The 19,772-nt window shown below is 39.4% G+C and overlaps 1 protein-coding gene across 1 annotated transcript in view; it reads left to right on the plus strand.

Moving 5' to 3' along the window:
* Window positions 1-1,115: 1,115 nt before the first annotated feature.
* Window positions 1,116-19,772, plus strand: part of sash3 (SAM and SH3 domain containing 3) — a 58,704-nt gene continuing 40,047 nt past the window's right edge. The window contains exon 1 of the mRNA XM_059977155.1: window positions 1,116-1,226. Within this exon, the coding sequence (XP_059833138.1) occupies window positions 1,170-1,226 (57 nt within the window). The 5' untranslated portion in view covers window positions 1,116-1,169. The remainder of the gene's footprint in view (window positions 1,227-19,772) is intronic.

Consider the following 19,772-nt stretch of genomic DNA (forward strand, 5'->3'; position numbering starts at 1 on the left):
GAGTAGGCAGTTTAAATGTTTCGGCATTTCATTCTTCATCAAGGACAAAATTCTGCTTCAGATTTGATGGTATGATCACCCCCCAAAAAGGGCATACTGACTATTCCCAATCACCTCATTCCTTTCCAAATGCAAACATAACCTGTTCCTCAACATTGAAAGCTCAAAGTAAATTTATTATCCAAGCATGTATATGACTACACTGAGATTCACTTTCTTTGCAGGCATTCACAGTAAAATGAAGAAATATAATAGAATCAATGAAAAACTATACACAAAGAAAAACTGACAAACAGCCAATGTGTAAACTTCCAGCAACTTTTCCAATACAGATATAAAGCTCAGTGGCCTGTAGTTCCTTGGGTTGTATGTACAGCCCTTCTTAAACAAAGGCACAAAGCTAGCCATTCTTTAGTCTTCCGCCACGGGCTAAGTGAAACATGAACATTGGAAATACAAGTTTACAACATTTTGTTGTTACCACCTTGCAAAATGTGCAGTTTCAGAAAGGGTACTAAGGTGCTTTGATATTAAGCAAACATTTTACAGAGGTAAAATGCCATCAGAAATTAGTATCACTTGTTAAATGGGTGAGATCTGTCATCCTACTAAATTAGTTACTAGTAAATGGAACATCATTTTGAAAAACAAATGCAAGATATATCATTTTTTGAACAAAGTCATTGTAATGTTTTGTGTTTGTGATGTCAAAAATATAGCATCAGACAATTTCACAATTATAACAAAAATTTTAATTATTTCATCATTGTATTGGCATACAGTAATCATAATTGGTACGTTCAAATACTTGTATGAAGTTCTCAAACTTATCCAGCATGTGCATCTAATTAAACACAGTTTATTGTACCATATATCATATTTAATTACATATATTGAAATTTACAAACAAAAACCTTAACATGTGAGTGCAGAGCCTAAATAATAAGAAGAGTTTTTGTCATTTTAAACCTTGATAATGTTGCTGTGCAAACAGACAGAACTCAGTAAGACTTGTTACTTCCTTCCTGGTTAGATACTAGAGATTGACGTTAGAGTGCTAGCCCACACCATGTTGCGGTAAAAGAAGACCACGTGATTCTCCTTCCTGTGAGTCAGATTCCTTCAGTTAAGCAGAACCTCAATCATTTATATCATTTAATTCCTACAAAATGCTGCGAAGAAAGCCCTCCAATGCCTCAGAGAAGGAGCAAAATCGGAAACCAAAGGTAAGGAAGAATCTCTAAAATGATTGAAATAGCAAGAATTTTTACAGATTGTGAATGAGGTACGTGGGGCCGCAAAATTGCAATTGGGCTGTCTTTTAGTCACACCATGCAGTATCTCTGTACATCACAGTTCTTAATAGTTTTGTAACAAATTCCGATTAGTTGAAATTACTCATTCTGAGTTCAGATTAGCGCATGTCCATTTCTTTGTTTTGAAAAACAGTATCATGCATATAGTATAAATATCTATTTATATAGTATAAAGTAAGTGCTAATTAAATTTGTCCAGTTAATCATTGAACGAATGATTCATGAATACGTCTATACCAGATACTTTCACATTTGTGTTGAACCTAAATTGATGCTATCAAACTATTGTTTTATTTAGTATATATTAATATGAAGATTAAGGTGATAAATATATTCATGATACAGCATTGAATGGTCTTCTATTTTGAGGGCCTACTGTCCAAATTCAAGGTCGAAATCTGACTTTAAAGTCTTAAATCAAGCAGCTTAAACCAAAAAGTGTCCAAGTCCTCCAATGGAATGCCCATAAAGATTAGACACTCAGCTTACTATTTTGGAGACTGAAACTACAACTCGCCATGTGTTGTTTCTTAGAAATGTCTTTACTTTTGTCTTTCTTTACCTTTCCTCTAAGTCAGCAAGCCAGCTGTTACCACTAGGCAGGACTTTCAAATTTATTTAATGTTTCTACTTTTAAATATACTTTTTAATGGAAACTAATTTTTTATTGAATTATGTCCTGTCAAATGAAAAAGCACCAGACTTATAATAATATGCTTTCAAATCACCCTGCATCTTTTCCCTCAATCTTAGAGAACTCCTTAAAGAGATTTTCTGATTTGCAAGAGACATTATTGCCAATTGACTGCTGAAGCGACTTCTACTGGGAGCACTAATGGGGGAATGTTGGTACAGGTTTACGATGTTAACTATCTATCACAGTCTTCCTTATGTTGTTACCATTATTCATTTGTGTTCTGATCTCAACTCCCATTTATTTGAGGGCAACCAAAAGCGGCATGCCGCTAAAATAAGGGGAATAAGTTAATTCTTCTGCCCCCATTGCCTTATCATCAAGTCCAAATGTTAAACTAGTCTTTGAAGCAGCCGAACATGAAGAGCTTGAGATTTTGGTTTAATGCACAGAACAGAACAATGACATCCTCAAGACTCACTCTAAATCAGAATTATTCAGAGGATGTTGGAGGAACCTGTACGACTCAAATGAAGCCCCAGGTAATTAAAAAAGAATGTCCAAAAGCAGGACAAACCACACCAAAGGTCTCAGTTGAACTCTGGTCACTGGAACTGTTGGGCAGAAGCTTTGCTAGTTATATCACTACTGCTATGGAGTAGAACACTGTCTAACATGAGAGTTAGATTTTCTGGGGAAATCTCTTCCACCAATGAAGTAAAGAAATAATGTAACCAACATTGATTTTGTTGAAATGTGTCATAAGTGATTTATATTATATATTAAACTTGTATCTTAGTGATCTGGGAATCACTGACTTAATTCTTCATTCCGAATTACCCATGTGTTGACAATAGGGAGCCATTGCAATCCTGCTTGCAAAGGAGCTCCAACATTTAGGCCCATTGATAATGAGGGTACTGTGATACAACTCAGGCCAGTGTACAACTTGGAAAGGAACCCACGGGTGATGGTGTTCTCTGCATGTGAAAGCTTTGACCTCCTTAGATTCGCTCGTGTGACCTTCTTAGTAGTACAGGTTGTGGATTTGGGTGGACCGCTAGTGAGTAACTGCAGTGCATTTTGAACTTACTGTCTGCCACTAATGAAGGTAATTATTTAGCAGGCAACCTCTCCTAGATATGGTTGACCTTGCTGAGTGAAATTGGCAGCTGCACCTGTCCAGACAAGCAGAAAGGATTCCATCGGAGTCTTTGATTTATATCACATAGAATGTGGAACTGTTTTGATGTCAGAGGGTGTGACAATTGCCGCAGGATACCCAACCTCTGATCTGCTCTTGTACTCATGGTATTTTTGAAGTTGATCCAGTTAAGTTTCTAACCAATGGTAATCCCCAGGATATTATTGGTCAGGGACGATGGAGGGGGATTTCGCTGATGGTGATGCCATTGAATGTCATGGGTAAATGTATCTGAATGTCACTAACAGGTAAAAGTCCCAATGGACTCCAATGTTTGTCATTAGCACCTAATTTGCATTTACAAGTCTTGCCAATATTCAACAGAAGTATTTGTTAAAGCTAAACCCAAGGGCATTCATGTAATGAATTAGCAGGGATAGAGTGGAAAATAGAATTGTCATTTTTTTAAACTGAACTCCAACTCATTCTCTGCTCAAAAGGTGATGAAATAATTTTGAAGAAGGGTCCTGATGAAAGTTCTAAGTCCAAAATGTCAACTGTTTACTCTTTTCCAAAGATGCTGCCTGGCCTGCTGAGTTCCTTCAGCATTGTGTGTGTATGGTGCTTTGGATTTTCAGCATCTGCAGAATTTCTCATGTTTGTGATTTTCTGCTTCCAAGTTGTTCTGTTTGGTTCAGAGTTTTAGAATTTATTTATGTATATTGAATAGACAGTAAGTATCCATGAATTTAGGTTGTATTGTCATCTGATTTTAATGTTTACTGGGTGAAACTTACCATTTCAAAGGCAGATTGGCTTTGATAACCATTAAGGCTTAATTTTCAGCTGCTTGTGCTACATTCGCAATAGCCACCTCAACTTCAAAACGGAAGCGTAAAATCATTAGAATAGTGGAACTCCAAAAAGCTGACAATTTCATACAAAACACTTTTGTAATGATAGCATGAGCTGAAGTTAAAAGTGTACATAGGGACAGTGGGGCCTGGATCTATAACTTTCTTCATGGACTCCATGTTCGAAACTTGCATCTTATTCAGTGATTCCATAAAATCCGCCCATATCTGTTTTAATTAGTGCTCAACAGCTGGAATACAAACTTTACAATGCACAATTATCAAGACCTGCAAGGACTCATCAGAACGATAAGAATTATTTTTTACTGAATTCCTAATTCAATGTATTTATGGATTAGATTAGAAATTTTACTTAGAAAGATCAAGAAAAAGGATTTTCTAAATGATCTAAAAGATTCCATGAGGTTTTCTTCTTGGTGTATTGTGATTTATAATTCAAATATTTAGCAATAGAAAGAACAATAGCAGATGTTACTTTGATTAATACTTTTGATTTTGATAGACACATTTTAATCTTTAAAATCATAAAGCTTCAGATTAAACTTTCAGTAATCAACAATGTATTCAAATGAACCAACGATTCTTTCATCATAGCATTTAATTGTTTTTTTTTAAGAGATCCCAAAAGCTTCATCTCCAGTGAACAGCTTGGAAATTTATTCTATTTGTCATCATCTTATTGTATGAATCTGTCCTGAATTCTAAAATTGCTTTTCCCCAGTTCGAGCTTCTGGAATAAATACAGAGAATGCTGGAAACACTCAACTAGTCATGCAACATTACTGGAAAAATAACAGTTTATGTCTCAAGCTTGAGACCATTCATCAGTACTGAGGAAGTGAGAAAACATGATGATTTTCACTAGTCTGGGAAGGTGAATAGGTAGGATAAAGAGAAAAACTCTGATTGGATAAGACCAAATGACTTAATGTGGCAGTTGGAAACACTCAATATTTCTTTGTTAGAGTTCTGTTTTGCTAATTGGAAAGTTGTGGGACAAGTCAAATTAATAAAAAAAAGTAAAACTGAGCAAAAATTTTAAGTGGCCAAAGTAGCCAATTCTAATACCAGCATTAACAAAATTTACCCAAAGACATCAATGAGACTTAGATGGAAGATGAAATAATATTGCTAAAGTTTACATTGGCCCTCGTTGTAACAGTGCATAAGCAAACATATCAGAGTGTGAATATGATTAGAAGCTTCTGTAAAATTCTTTACGATCTCAAATTACATCTGTCTCTTCTCTACTATTTACCATCTCTCAGGTGCAGTACAATTACAACATTGGCATCAACTGGTATTGTGGAAAATTGCCCTTATAGGCCCTGTTCACAAAACAGCAGGACAAGTGCAACCCTGCTAATTACTGCGCAATCAGTCTCCTCACAATGATCAATGACTGTCAATATATGGCATCAACAATCTCATCAAGGACACTTATTCAACAATAACCTGCCTATCAATGCCTAATTTGAGTTTTGTTTGACTGTTCATCTCCAAACCCTATCATAACAGTTCAAAACCTGGACCAAAAAAATTAAATCCATAGATGAGACCAGAGTGACTGCCTATGACAATTTGGTAGCATTTGGCTGATTATGGCATTAAGGAATTCTAGTCAACTGAGGTCAAAAGGCTTGAAATGGGATAAAATCCAATGGTGGAAATCATATCTCACAGGAAGTTTGTTGAGGGTCAATCATCAACACCCAGGACAGCACTGCAGAAGTCAGAATTGGGTACGTTCACAGGTTCACCCAATGCTCAATCCCACTTACAGTTCATCAGCAAATGATGAGGGTGATCAATTATAAGAAGTGCTCTCACCACACAAATGCATACTCCTATATACTGACATGATAATGGTAATGACCTACTCTAACAGCAGAGAGCCCAACTACCCACCCTTGACATTCATTGACATTATCATTGCTCTGTACCCCACAACCACCATAGTTACCATTGGCCAGAAGCTCAACTGGACTAACTACAGAAGTACATGTCTACAAAACAAATCAGCAGTTGCAAAGTTTTCAGCATAAACAAGGTACAAATTAGGACTGTGATGGATACTCACAGTTTACCCGTGTGGGTACAGCTTCAGCAACACACATGGAACTTAAACCACCCAAAACCAAGCAGTCCACCTGATAGGTACGTTACAGTGTTTACCCCTCAGTAAAAATGATCAGTTAGACACAGAGAGAATCTGTATTTACTCACAAGTACCGGTATTGGCTCGGTTAGCAGGCAAGTAAGTTTACACAAATACCTATGTGCACAGTTGCCCTTTCCCTCCATGAACCGTCACAGAATAGACAAGGAAATACCCAGGAAGAAGAGTCTATGTTAGCCAAGCATTTCTCATAGTCCCGATATGATCTCCACGTGCCCGATAGAGGGTTCTCTACATCCGCAACGGTTAGTCTCCAGGCAGCTGTCAATGCCTGAGCGCCCAAAATCCTCTTTATTATACTTTTCCTCATCAGGTCAATCTATGACGCTTCAATTTCATTGGCTCGAGGGTGTATGACTAACCTGTGTCAGATTCCCATTGTATGTAGCCCAGAGCTACAAGCGATATTGTTTCATAGGCTTTGACTTCAACTTAATATAAAATTAAGGCAGGAGCAAGTGGATCAACCTTTGTGTGAATGGACCAGAGTTAGAGAAGAGAAGATTCAGCTTTGGCTTATGCTCATTTGGCTTAGATGTGATAATTATCTGGTAAGTTTCTTCTTCTTCTTCTTCTTTATTCTTCATTCCTCATCGATCAGGGCACAGTTAGTGCAGTGAAAGTGGCTTTGTGGTAGTCTTGTGTTCTTTGTGTGAGATGTGGGAATTCTGGGAGACCTCCAGCCTCCGGATAACCACATCTGCACCAGGTGCACCGAGCTTCAGCTCCTCAGAGAAGATGGTAAGGAAATGGAGCTGCAGCTCAATGACCTTTGGCTCATATGGGAGATTGAGGAAGTGATAGATAAGAACTATAGGAAGGTAGTCACCCCTAGGTTGCAAGCGACAAGTGACTGGATGACTGTCAGAAGAACGAGATATGGGCAGCCAGTACAGAGTACTCCAGTGATTGTTCCCCTCAACAATAAGTATACCATTTTGGATACTGTTGAGGAGGGAGCCACAGGGACCAGGTCTCTAGCACAGAGTCTGGCACTATGGCTCAGGAGAGAAGAGAGGTGAAGTGGACAGCACTAGTGATAGGAGATTCTGTAATTAGAGAAATAGAGACAAGAATCTGTGAATGCAATGGAGACACCCGGATGGCATGTTGCCTTCATGGTGCCAGGCTCTGGGATGTCTCAGATCAGGTCCAGGGCATTCCAAAGGGAGAGGGTGAGCAGACAGAAGTCTTGGTATATAGTGGTATATGGATAGGAAAGGTCCTGAAGTGAAATTTTAGGGAGCTGGGTGTAAAGCTGAAAAGCAGTACCTACAGGGTAGTAATCTCGGAATTGCTGCCTGTGGCATACACCAGTGAGGGTAAGAATAGGAGCATTTAGCAGATGAATGTATGGTTGAGGAACTGGTGCAGAGGGTAGGGGTTCAGATTTCTGGTTTGTACGCTCTCCGGGTGTCCACATGGGTTTCCTCCAGGTGCTCCAGTTTCCTCTCGGCGACCTTAGACCCACTCGTTGGTAGGTTAATTGGTCATTGTAAATTGTCCCGTGATTAGGCCAGCATTAAATTGAGGCAGTGCTGGTTGGTGCAACTCAAATGCCAGAAGGGCCAACTTTACACTGTAGCTCAATAAATAAATAAATAAATCATTGGGCTCTCTTCTGGGGAAGGTACAACCAGTACAAAAGGGACAGGCTGCACCTGAACCTGAGGGGGCAAGTATTCTTGTGGACAGTTTGGCCAGAGCTGTTCATGAGTGTTGGAAGTAATTTGACAGAGAGATGGATACCAGAGTGGTAGAGCTGAGGATGGGGTCACTGGTTTACAAACAGAGGCAGTGTGTAGTGAGACTGCTGGCAAGGACAGGCTGATGTTAGAGCAAAACTGCAGTCAACAGGATGAGTTACAATGTAAAAGGAGCACAAAATCTAAAAGGGTGATTAGCAGGAGGCAAAGAGTGGGGGAAATGGGAGCCTTTTTTGTATATTTGAGTGCACACAGTAGATGGAATAAGGGAGGTGAACTTGTAGCACAGTTAGAGATTGGCATATATGATGTTATTGGTGTCACTGAATTGTGGCAGAAAAAAATTATAGTTGTGGGCTTAACAATCCAAGGATACATACCGTATCAAAAGTTCAGGCAGGTAGGCAGAGGGGGTTGGGTGATTCTGTTGGTAAAAAATGAAAACAAATCCTTAGAAAGAGGTGACACAGAATCAGAAGGTGTAGAATGTTTGTGGATAGAGCTAAGAAACTGCAAGGTAAAAATGACCCTAATGGGAGTTGTATACAAATCTCCAAACAGTAGCAAGGATGTGGACTACAAATTACAATGACAGACAGAAAATGCCTGCAAAAGGGCAATGTTACAATAGTCATGAGGGATGCAAGTAGATTGAGAAAATCAGGTTGGTAGAATAATTTGTAGAATACCTATGAGATGGCTTTTTAGAGCAGCGCGTGGTTGAGCCCACTAGGGGATCAGCTTTTCTGGATTGGGTGTTTGCAATGAACCAGAATTGATTAGAGAGCTTAAGGTAAAGGAACCCTTTGGGGTAAATGGTCATAATATGATTGAATTTGCCCTGAAATTTGAGAGAGTGAATTTCTGGGAACTATTCAATAGGCACAGTATATATATATTGAAAAGAAGAAGTATCCTAAAGCCAAGATGATGCAACCATGGCTGACGAGAATTCTTAGTAAATATAAAAGCAAAAGGGAGGGCATATAACAGAGCAAAAATTAGCGGGAAATTAGAGGATTGGGATGTTTTTAAAAACCAACAAAAGGCAACTAAAAAAGTCATAACAAGGGAAAACATGGAATATGAAGGTAAGCCAGAAAATAATATTAAAGAGGATACCAAACGTTTCTTCAGATATATAAAGAGGATAAGGGACATGACAGTAGATATCAGAAAACAGGAAAATGATGCTGGAGATGTAGCAATTGGGGACAAGGAAATGACTTATGAACTGAATAAGTATTTTGCATCAATCTTCACAGTGGAAGGCACTAGCAGTATGCCAGGTATTCAAGAGTGCCAGGGAGAAGAGTGAGTGAAGTTGCCATTACTAGGAAGAAGGTGCTTGGGAAACTGAAATGTCTGAAGATAGATAAGTCAGCTGGACCAGGTAGTATACACCCCAAGGTTCTATAAGAGATGGCTGAAGAAATTGTAGAGGCATTAGTAATTATCTTCCAAAAATCAATAGATTTTGTCATGGTTCCGGAGGACTGAAAAATTGCAAATATTACTCCACTCTTCAAGAAGGAAGAGAGGTTAAAGAAAGGAGATTACAGGCTAGTTAGTCTGACCTTAGCAGTTGAGAAAATGTTGGAGTTGATTGTTAAGGATGTGGTTTGGGGGTACTTGGAGGCACATGATAGAACAGGCTGTATAATAGAACATGGTTTCCTTAAGGCAAAATCTTGCCTGACAAATCTTTTGGAATTCTTTGAAGAAATAACAAGCAGGATAAACAAAGGAAATTGACATTGTGTACTTGGATTTTTAGAAGGCCTTCGACAAGGTGCTACACATAAGCCTGCTTAACAAGTTAAAGGCTCAAGGCATTACAAGAAAGATACTAGCATGAATAAAGCATTGACTGATTAGCAGGAGGCAAAGAGTGGGGAAAATAGGAGCTTTTTTTGTTGGGTGCCAGTAACTAGTGGCATTCTACAGGTATCTGTATTGGAATTGGGTCTTTTTATGTTATATGTTAATGATTTAGATGACAGAATTGATGGCTTTGGGGCCAAGTTTTCTGATGTTACAAAGATAGGCTTTGGGGCAAGTAGTTTTGAGGAAGCAGATGGGCTGCAGAAGGATTTAGAGAGATTAGGAGAATGAGCAAAGAAGTGGCAGATGGAATACAGTGTGGGAATTGGTCAAGCACTTTGGTAGAAGAAATAAAAGAATGAACTATTTTCTAAATAGAGAGAAAATTCAAAACCTGAGGTGCAAAGAGACTTAGAAATGCTCTCAAGGATTCCCTAAAGGTTAATTTGCAGGGAATGGTAGTGGTGAGGAATGCAAATATAATGTTAGTATTCATTTTGAGAGGACTAGAATATAACAGCAAACATATAAGGTTGAGGCTTTATAAGATATTGGTGAGGCCTCACCTGAAGTATTGTGAGCAGTTTTTGGGCCGCTTATCTAAGAACGAATGTGCTGATATTGGAGAGGTTAGAGTAAGTTCATGAAAATAATTCTGGGATTGAAAGTCTTATCATATGAGGAGCATTTAATGGCTCTGGGCTTGTACTCACTGGACGTCAGAAGAACAGGGGGCGGGGGGATCTCATTGAAACCCAGCAAATGTTGAAAGGCCTCAATAGAGAGATTGTGGAGAGGATGCTTACTATAGTGGGGGAGTCTAGGACCAGAGGAGACATGCTCAGAATAAAGGGACATCCATTTATAATGGAGATGAGGAGCAATACCTTTAGCCAGCGGGTGGAGAATCTGTGGAATTCATTGCCATGGGCAGCTGGAGGCCAAGTCATTGGGTATATTTACGGCAAAGGTTGATAGATTCTTGATTAGTCAGGGCATGAAAGTTTACTGGAGAAGACAGAAGATTGGGACTGAGAGAGAAATGGATCAGCCATTAATGTCAATGATAGGTAAAATGGCCTAATTCTGTTCCTATTCCTTATGGTCACGACTTTTGTTCTCTTCAGCTCTGACTGGTTCAAACCAGTCAAATCAGATCATTCAGACACTGGATCCAGATGATGAAATTACTTCTGCAAGCCTACCATTTTACACATTGAACAGCTTCTTATCTGAGAATGGTCTCCAGTTTAGCAGATCATTAACAGAAACTCCTTGTATTGATGATCAATTGCTCTGATTAGGTTATCCCAGAGCAAATCATCAATTCATCAGACAATTCACAAAATGGCAGTTGCAAGGACAATCCCACAAAATGGCCACCTCCATTCCTGTTCATTGATTGTAGTTCTTTCTGGCCAACATCTCCCTCTTCTTGATCCAAAGATATTTATCTTAGTATCATTATCCTCTTCTCCTTCTGTTGACTGCCCATAGGACCGCATAGAACCCCAATAAGTGTGAAACACTTACATTATATCAATTTAAAAGTAATATTTTCTAATGAATTTGCACACTTTTTCTACCAAAGGTCATCTCCTCTGATTTATAAGAGCGTAATCCTCTAATTTTTGCATAATTTCAGCCTTCCACCTTCTGTTAATATACATTAAGCATTACAATTATCAATGCACTTACATTAGTATTACAGCAGAATGCAATGTTATTCTCAGCCGTAGATGTATTTGAATATTATATCTCCAATTCCAAATCTTACTCCAAAAATATGAGTCATCAATACTTCCTTTGCCTTATCAGCATGTGTTTTAATTACTTTAGTGTGATAAGTCCACTGATTGACTATCTTCTTTACCTCCTCCACAACACGTGACCAGTCTACAGTCAAGTGAGGAATCGATGGCAACTCGTTAACAACATAGTTCCACAAACATTGATCCGTATCAGTGCACTAGATCATGAGGTTCTCCTTCATTGCTGTGCCTCCTGCTAGCTGAGAAAAAGTTCATCCTCCAATATTCAGATCTAAAACCATGTTCCCAATTGTGATATTGTGACTTTCCAAAGAGCACCGTTTCCATCCCTTGGTATAACATGTAGCTACTGTTGCTATGTAACATGTCTTTCTAATCAATGGATATTGCAAGAAAGACTAATTATGGACAAAACAGACTATGAACATTTTTCATAATTACTGAACCCACAATTTATAAGTTTCTGTCTTATCATTTCTTCTAGGCAAGCCCAGTGGTCTTCCCCTTGATGGCATCTTGATAACTCTATCCTTTTCCCAGTACCATTCATAACAATAGCCTATTTTGGTCAGTTACTTCAGGATATCCAAGTCTTTTCTTGACATTGTGAACTCTTTTTACTCTGCTTCCCCCACCCCTGTTGCTTCTTCTGGCTTCCAATTCCCCCCATCTGCAACTGCCCCGTCCAGTTGCAACACCCTGTTTTGAAGACATGGCAGCCTTTTTATTCCCTCTCTGGGTAATTCTGAGTGAGCTTTCAACAATTATGCATGTGTTTTTTTACACTGACATATATCCCACAGTTGGTTCGCTTCTCACCATCCTGTACAGATGAGGGAGCATCTTTGTTCGTGTCTTTTTTCTTGGATGTTGCTTTCTGATCTTTTTCCATTTCCCCACCTCCTTGCTATTTTGCTATAAATGCCCCTTGGGATCATTTGCTATTATATCCTGATGCCGGCGTGATTCCGCAGTACAACGAAGATTATCTCCAAGGAAGGAAGAAACCTTAATGCCCTTTTTAACTACATCTCAACCTTGCAGAGGCAATTCAGACTCACCAAATCATTTCAATTTGAACATCCAGCCACCGCTAGATAAGTGTATGCCTTCATTTGTAATTTACATGACATACACCATGATTGCATCAAAACTATTTTCCTGAAAAATTCAGTCTCAAAATTAACATGTCAACAACCTTGAGCTACATCTTTTATGTTCTGTAAAAATAAAGCACTCGTGTTAGTGAAAACAACTTTTAGGTTTGTTCCTCAACTACTCCAATATTCCAAAATGTTCATTTGAAATTTCCAATTTAACTGTCCACCAATGAGCAATTTCCCCAAATACCCATTTCTCTCTGAAATGTGGGCATCTCATATCCTAAACAGAGATTCCCAAATTTCCATCACCTTAACCTGGATTCCACATGGCCAGTGTGGAATCTGGGTCTCTCTGTAAACCCAATTCCATGGGAAACAGATAAAGAACCAAACTAAAAACAGACAAGACAAACAAAAATCCATGATTGTGCTTTTGTTTCTTCAGAAACCTCACAAATAACTGCAACATTTAGAGTCAACAGTTAATTCCCACTGTGAAAAGCTTTCACATATTTTTCAAAGCACAAAGGAAGAAAACACTGCTGGGTGGGGCCCCCTATGCATTCACACAACCTCTTAAAAGACAAGATTCATTTCACATCACAGTAGCTAAATACTTCAATTGATCACCTTCTCTGAAGCCTAGGATTAGTTCAAACTTCCTCCAATATTCAATATTCCTCAATTCAGCAAACACATAACAGCCTTTGTATGTGCATACACACACACACACACACACACACACACACACACACACACACACATACACACACACACACACACAGACACACACACACAGACACACACACGCACGCACACACACACACGGCCATCCTTCACACGTTTGAAACATGTAAACCACTCGCACTTTAAACCACCTCAATAAATGTCTTGCTCCACAATATTAAATTACCATCAGACAAAATGGAGGCTATGTGTTACTTTAATACTTTAAAACAAAGAAATGCTGGAAGTTATTCATCATGCACAAGTGAAGAACATTTAACAAGTTTAAAGCATGGCATCCCCATATTAACAAAAATTCCAAGATTTTCTGACCTTTCTGTAACTCCAATCTCTGATCTATGTTAAAATTCAAATTAAAGGAACTGTTTGCTGTACAGTTCCAGGCATAATGAGCGACATTACCACAGCTGAAACAGCAGGTTTGAGTACAGCACTGGGATGCTTGCCCCTGACCACAGTTAATGCTAACTGAGTGAAGGTGGGTTCCATCGTTGTGTTCTCTTCTGCAATCTCTCTGCTGACTTTTACCATGACCCGCAATTCTCCCCACGATACCCAATGTATTTTCTTGAAGGCGAAACACTTCAGCTGCCCCTGAAGTATTCCTAAAGTTAGAATTAAAGTCTTGCACTTCCTTATCTCATGCTCTATTTTCCTAAGCACCCCTTGCCTCAGAAAGTGTAGGATCACTGGGATCGAACAGGAAAAGAAAGACTTACCTACAAAAACTTGCCCTATCACTAAAATGTCCCCACAACCTATGGACTCACTTTCAAAGACTCTTCATCTTATGTTCTCATTATGTATTGCTTACTTATCAATAAATATTATTTTTTTTGTATTTGCACAGTTTGTTGTCTTTTGGTTAAACATGCAAATTCATAGATTCTATTATAGTTACTATTCAATTATGGACATTGAGTATTCCCACAAGAAAACGAATGTTAGGGCTGTATATGATAATATATATGTACAGGTACATTGATAATAAATTTACTTTCAACTTTGATCTTTAGTTACAGTGTGAAGAGCTGGTCCCAGCTCCTCCCTCACTAATAGTAGGTAGTGGGTCTCTCTCGCCAATGGTAGCACCAGCTCCTTTAGGTTGCACATCGGCGGGGGATCCGGAGGAGGAGACGCCTCATCGTAACCCTTATATGCTAAACCTCTCCAATCCATATCTCCATATTCATTCTCTTCCCCTCTTTCAGATTCAAAGGTACATATTATTCATTTCTGGAGCTGTAGCTTGGCCTTGAAGTTTGTGTATCGGCTTTAGACACTTTGTATGATCTGTAATGTTGCTTTTCCTTTGATGTACTGATCCCTATAATGGATTCATCATCCTCATACTGCCTGTTACACCACTGGCACTAGGGCAGCAATGAAGGTTCTCCATCTCTGTCTGTCCTTGTTCCTCTTCTCTATAGTGCCCCATTGTGGTTCAGGACCCTCACTTCTGCCTCTGTGGTACAGTGCCAAGTTATCTTTGGTCTCCCACATTTCCTCCACCCTTCAGGGGTCCAATAAAGTGCTGTCTTCATGATGGATTTGGTCTCCCTTCTCATCAAATGCCATATCTATCTGACTTTTCCTCATGGCAATTGTGCCCATGTCCTCTTAAGATAAGACCATAATATTTAGGAGCAGAAGTAGGCCATTTGGCCCATCAAGTCTGCTCCGCCATTCAATCATGGTCTGATCCACTTCATCCAGTTATCTCCACTCCCCTGCTTTCACCCTATACCCTTCAACGCCTTGACTAATCAAGAACCTATCTATCTCTGCCTCAAATACACCAAATGACTTGGTCTCCACAGCTACTCATGGCAACAAATTCCACAGATTTACCACCCTCTAACAGAATTCTCCGCATCTCAGTTCTAAAAGGACGTCCTTCAATCCTGAAGTCATGCCCTCTTGAAGACATTGAAAGAGTAGAGCTTGGCTGGAGACTTTCCTTGGGCCAAAAACACAGAGGATCTTCTGGAGGCTTGCAGTGTGGAATGAAGACAGCTTTGCAAGGTTGCTCTCTGCCATGCACCAGCATTCTGACTCATACAAGAGTGCAGACAGAACACAGCTCTGGTACAGCTTCCCCTTGGTGTGGGCGCTGTGTTTGGTTCATCCTCATATGTTGCTCATTAATCTGAAGATGTTTCCAGTTTTGCTGAGTCAGCACTGGATGTCAAATTGGCAAACAGATCTTGCCAAATGAAGCTGCCCACGGGAGGTGAATCTGCTGGTGCTGGGTAATTCAATGCCATACATTTTGACAGGAGGAGGAGACTCTACTTTGAGAGTTATGGTCTCAGTCTGTCTCTGGCTGATTCTGAGCTCAACCTGTCCACCAAAGATATATAGGTGCTGAGTATCCTTGTGCATAGCCATCCTTAAGCTACTGCACTGTTTCCTCAACCCCTTTGCCTCCATCTTAGCTGCTCGGGCTTGAGAGTCTGATAATTGAGGGATAATAACTGTTGGTGTTAACCTGATGGTGTGAGTCTTGAGACTCCTGTGCCTTCTTCTTGATGGCAGCAATGAGAAGAGAGCTTGACCTGGGTGGTGGAGGTCCCTAATGATGAATGCTGCTTTCCTGTGACAACATTCCATGCAGATGTGCTCAGTGGTGGGAAGTATTTTATCCATAATGGACTGGGTTGTATCCACTACTTTTTGTAGGATTTCCCATTCAAGGCCATTGGTGTTTCCGTACCAGGCCTTGATGCAGCTAGTCATTGTACTCTCCTCCACACATTTATAGTAGTTTTTCAAAGTTTTAGATGCCATTCCAAATCTTGGCAAACTTTTAAGAAGGTACAGGTGTTGCTGTCATTGCACTTACACAGGACAGATCCTCTGCAATGATAACACTGAGGAACTAAGTTGCTGACACTCTCCAACTCTGATCCTCTGATGAGGGCTCGCTCATGTACCTCTGGGTCCTTCCTCCTGAAGTCAATGCTCAACTCTTTGGTCTTGCTGGCATTGAGTAAAAAGTGGCACCACTCAGTCAGATTTTCAGTCTCCCTCCTACATGCTGATTCATCGCCAGCTTTGATTTGACCAACAACAGTGGTGTCCTCTGCAAACTTGAATATAACATTGGAGCTGTGCTTAGCCACACAGTCACAAGTGTAAAGTGAGTAGAGCGGAGGACTAAACATGCAACCTTGTGGTACACCAGAGCTGATGAAGATGGTATAAGAGATGTTGTTGCCAATCGGAACTGACTGGTACATATGTATCAAATTCACACTCCTCTGACCCTGTAAATCAGTAAGCTTCTCGTTAAGGCTTTCCATATCATCGTGGAGCCTTTGTTTTCCACTTCTAATCTTTCTGCCAATGTTCTAGGTTTTCCTCTTCTGATCTTTCTCACTTAATTTTAACTTTCTGTAACCACTCACATTCCATGTCTGTCAATTTCCCTTGAACAATCTTCCAAAGAGCTCCCCCAGTGATTTTTCCTTCACTACCAATGAGATGACCATGCTCACTGTATTGTGGCCATTTCCCCAATACGTATTTCAGGAGGCCCCTCCAATCAAAACGATCAATGTCCTCCAGACTTGCAGAGTTCCCTGAATTCTTCATTCTGGGCCACAAACCACCCAACCCCAGATCTGTCTGTACCTCTCCAACGTGGTCCAATTCAAGTCTTCAGCTGACTCAATGGAGAGATTGATCCTCGAGCCCTCAACAGAGACACCCGATTCTGTTACAAGGTTTACCACTTAGTAGTATTGATCAGTTAGACTCAGAGAGAATCAGCATTTACTGATAAGTATACTTATTGGCTCAGTTATCAAACACATAAACTTACACAACTGAATACCTGTGTGCACACCTACAAAATTTCCCTGACCCTCAACAAGCAGCCAAAAAATAGAAAAGGTGATACACAGGAAGAAGATTCTATGTTGGCCAAGTGTCCTGATGTGATCTCTGTGTGTACAATGCGGGGTCCTCCACATCCATAGTGGTTGGTCTCTGAAGAGTTGTCACTGCCTGAGCTCCCAGAATCCTCTATTTTTATACTTTTCTTCATCAAGTCAATCTATGATGTTTCAATTTTGTTGGTTTGAGGTCATTTGACGGACCTGTGTCAGATTCCCTTTGGATGTGGCACAGAGCCGCAAGCAGTATTAGTATCGTTTTACCGACTTTGTCTTCAACTTCATGATTTACTTTGTTCCCTTCAACTCTGACTGGTTCTAGCTAGTCAAATAGGATCACCCAAACACAGGGCTCAGACATTGAGTTATTTCTGTAAACCTGCCATTTTACACAGTTAAACAGTTTCTCATCTGAGAATAGTGTCAAAGTTAGCAGATCATTAGCAGGAAGTCCTTGTGTTTACATTCAATTGTTATCCTAGAGCAAGAATCAGTTCATCAAACAGTTCACAAACTGGTGGCTGCAAGGACAATGTCAGAAAATGGCTAACCTCCATTGTTGTTCATTGATTGTTGTTCCTTTCTGGCAAACATCCACCACATTAAATTTTCTTTGCCTCCACTAACAGCACACAATGGCTGCCGTGTGTACTATATCCTAAACTGCAATGTATTTCCTTAAATTTGCATCTCTACCACCAAGGGCAAGTTTCCAGGTGCATGGGAACATCACCAATTGTATGTTCCCTGTGGAGATCGGCTGCAGAGGTTCCCAGCCAAATCAGCCTGGTTGTTGTTGTCAGCTCTAGGCCTGGACGAAAGGAGCAAGAAAAAAGCAGCTCATAGGATGGGTGAAGAGGCAGAACGAGCCTCTTGTTGGATTTGGAGTAGGCAAGAGGAGGGAAGCTGGAAGCCAGGAGCAGATGGGCAGTGATTTGGCCACCACTGCTGGCCCATCAACTGGAGAGTGTTGTGGTTAAGGGTTGAAACACTCTGAAGGTTGGGAACCACCTGATGGCATCTGCTCCTGGCTGAAGGCTACGGTTACCTCATAAGGTATCTGGAGAATGCACCCTAATAGGTGTATGTAGCAAGTTCCCTTTACAAACCTGACTGGAAAATGAATTGCTAATCCCTAATCATCACTGTGGACAGATCCTGGAACTCTGTCCAAATTTACTGTGTGGGAGTAACAGAAGGACTGCAATGGTTAAAGAAGGCAGAGCATTGCCACCTCCTTAAAGGCAATTAGAGATAACAATATGTGCTGGCCTTATGAATACAAAACAAAAGGTTACTGTCTTTGATTGCCAACAAAAATACATGCTTTTTTTCGTTATTCTGTTCTTCAAAGAAGAGGTCAACCTCTTCATAATTGTGTATCTTGCTGGTTGTTCATTTTTCCATGTAAACTGATGACTAAAAGTAGATAACCTTTTTGTTTCACTATTTGTCCTGAGTATTATCCAGTTTCAGTATAATATCCTCTTAAATTTACTGAATTGCTTCATTATTCTCTTCCTTTGTTAATTCCTGTTTCTCTTTTGCTGGTGTTGATAATAAAGTTAGGGAGTGAAACAGTGTTTTATCAGCATTTCATTCCCATGCTTGTAAATTAAAACTTAATCCAGTTTATGGGAACTGACATTAACATCAAAGAATGCTAAAATCTCCTAATCCAGTTAACATAACTCAAAGCTATTAAATGATTTTAGTTTTGGTACAAAATAGCACTAAAGACATAAGGCTAATTCATAAATATATCTTGGAACCAAAAATACAATCAGTACTAAAACAGCATATTATTTGATGTATATCTTTGGGATACTTCAGGGAAAACAAACTACATTACATTTTTCTTGTGGACAACTTGATTACGGGAGTGTTTGATACTCTCTCTCTCATTACTAGATTAGTAATGAAAGGAAAATATAGCACAATGTTGCTATGATATGATAGCTATGATATGATGCTATCATATACGTTTGCAGATAGCCAAAAGTTTAAAGTTCAAAGGAAATTTATTATCGAAGTACATATATGTCGTCACATACAACCGCGAGATTCATTTGCTTGCAGGCGTTCAGAGTAAATACAAGAAACACAATAGAATCAATGAAGCACCACACCCAAAAGGACAAATAACACCCATGTGCAAACTGCAAATAGAAAATGAGAAAAAATCTAAATAATAATTAGAAATAAATACACAATTAGATTTGCTGATGTTAAAGAGGTATGTTAGTTATGGCAGCATTAGCCTAAATTTTAATACTTGAAGTTTTCAGTGCTTATAGAAATATGAGGGTGCGAGCTCAATATATTACAACAGAAAGCAAAAGAGGATCAGAATGAAAAACTGAATGTATACATCAGTGTGAATATAAAATTCAACATGTTGCTCTCCTTTATGGGGAAAACTATCATACTATTAAGAATTTCACAGTTTAACCTGTGTTGAATTTGCTTCATTCCCTAGACATCAGTTTGTGGTTTTAAGTTATGTTTTTACGTTCACACTGTAAAAGTGCTTAAGTATGCAAGATAATTCATTTGCAGTGCAACACATGTCA

Source organism: Hypanus sabinus, chromosome 8 (assembly GCF_030144855.1).
Source record: "Hypanus sabinus isolate sHypSab1 chromosome 8, sHypSab1.hap1, whole genome shotgun sequence".
Taxonomy (NCBI): domain Eukaryota; kingdom Metazoa; phylum Chordata; class Chondrichthyes; order Myliobatiformes; family Dasyatidae; genus Hypanus; species Hypanus sabinus.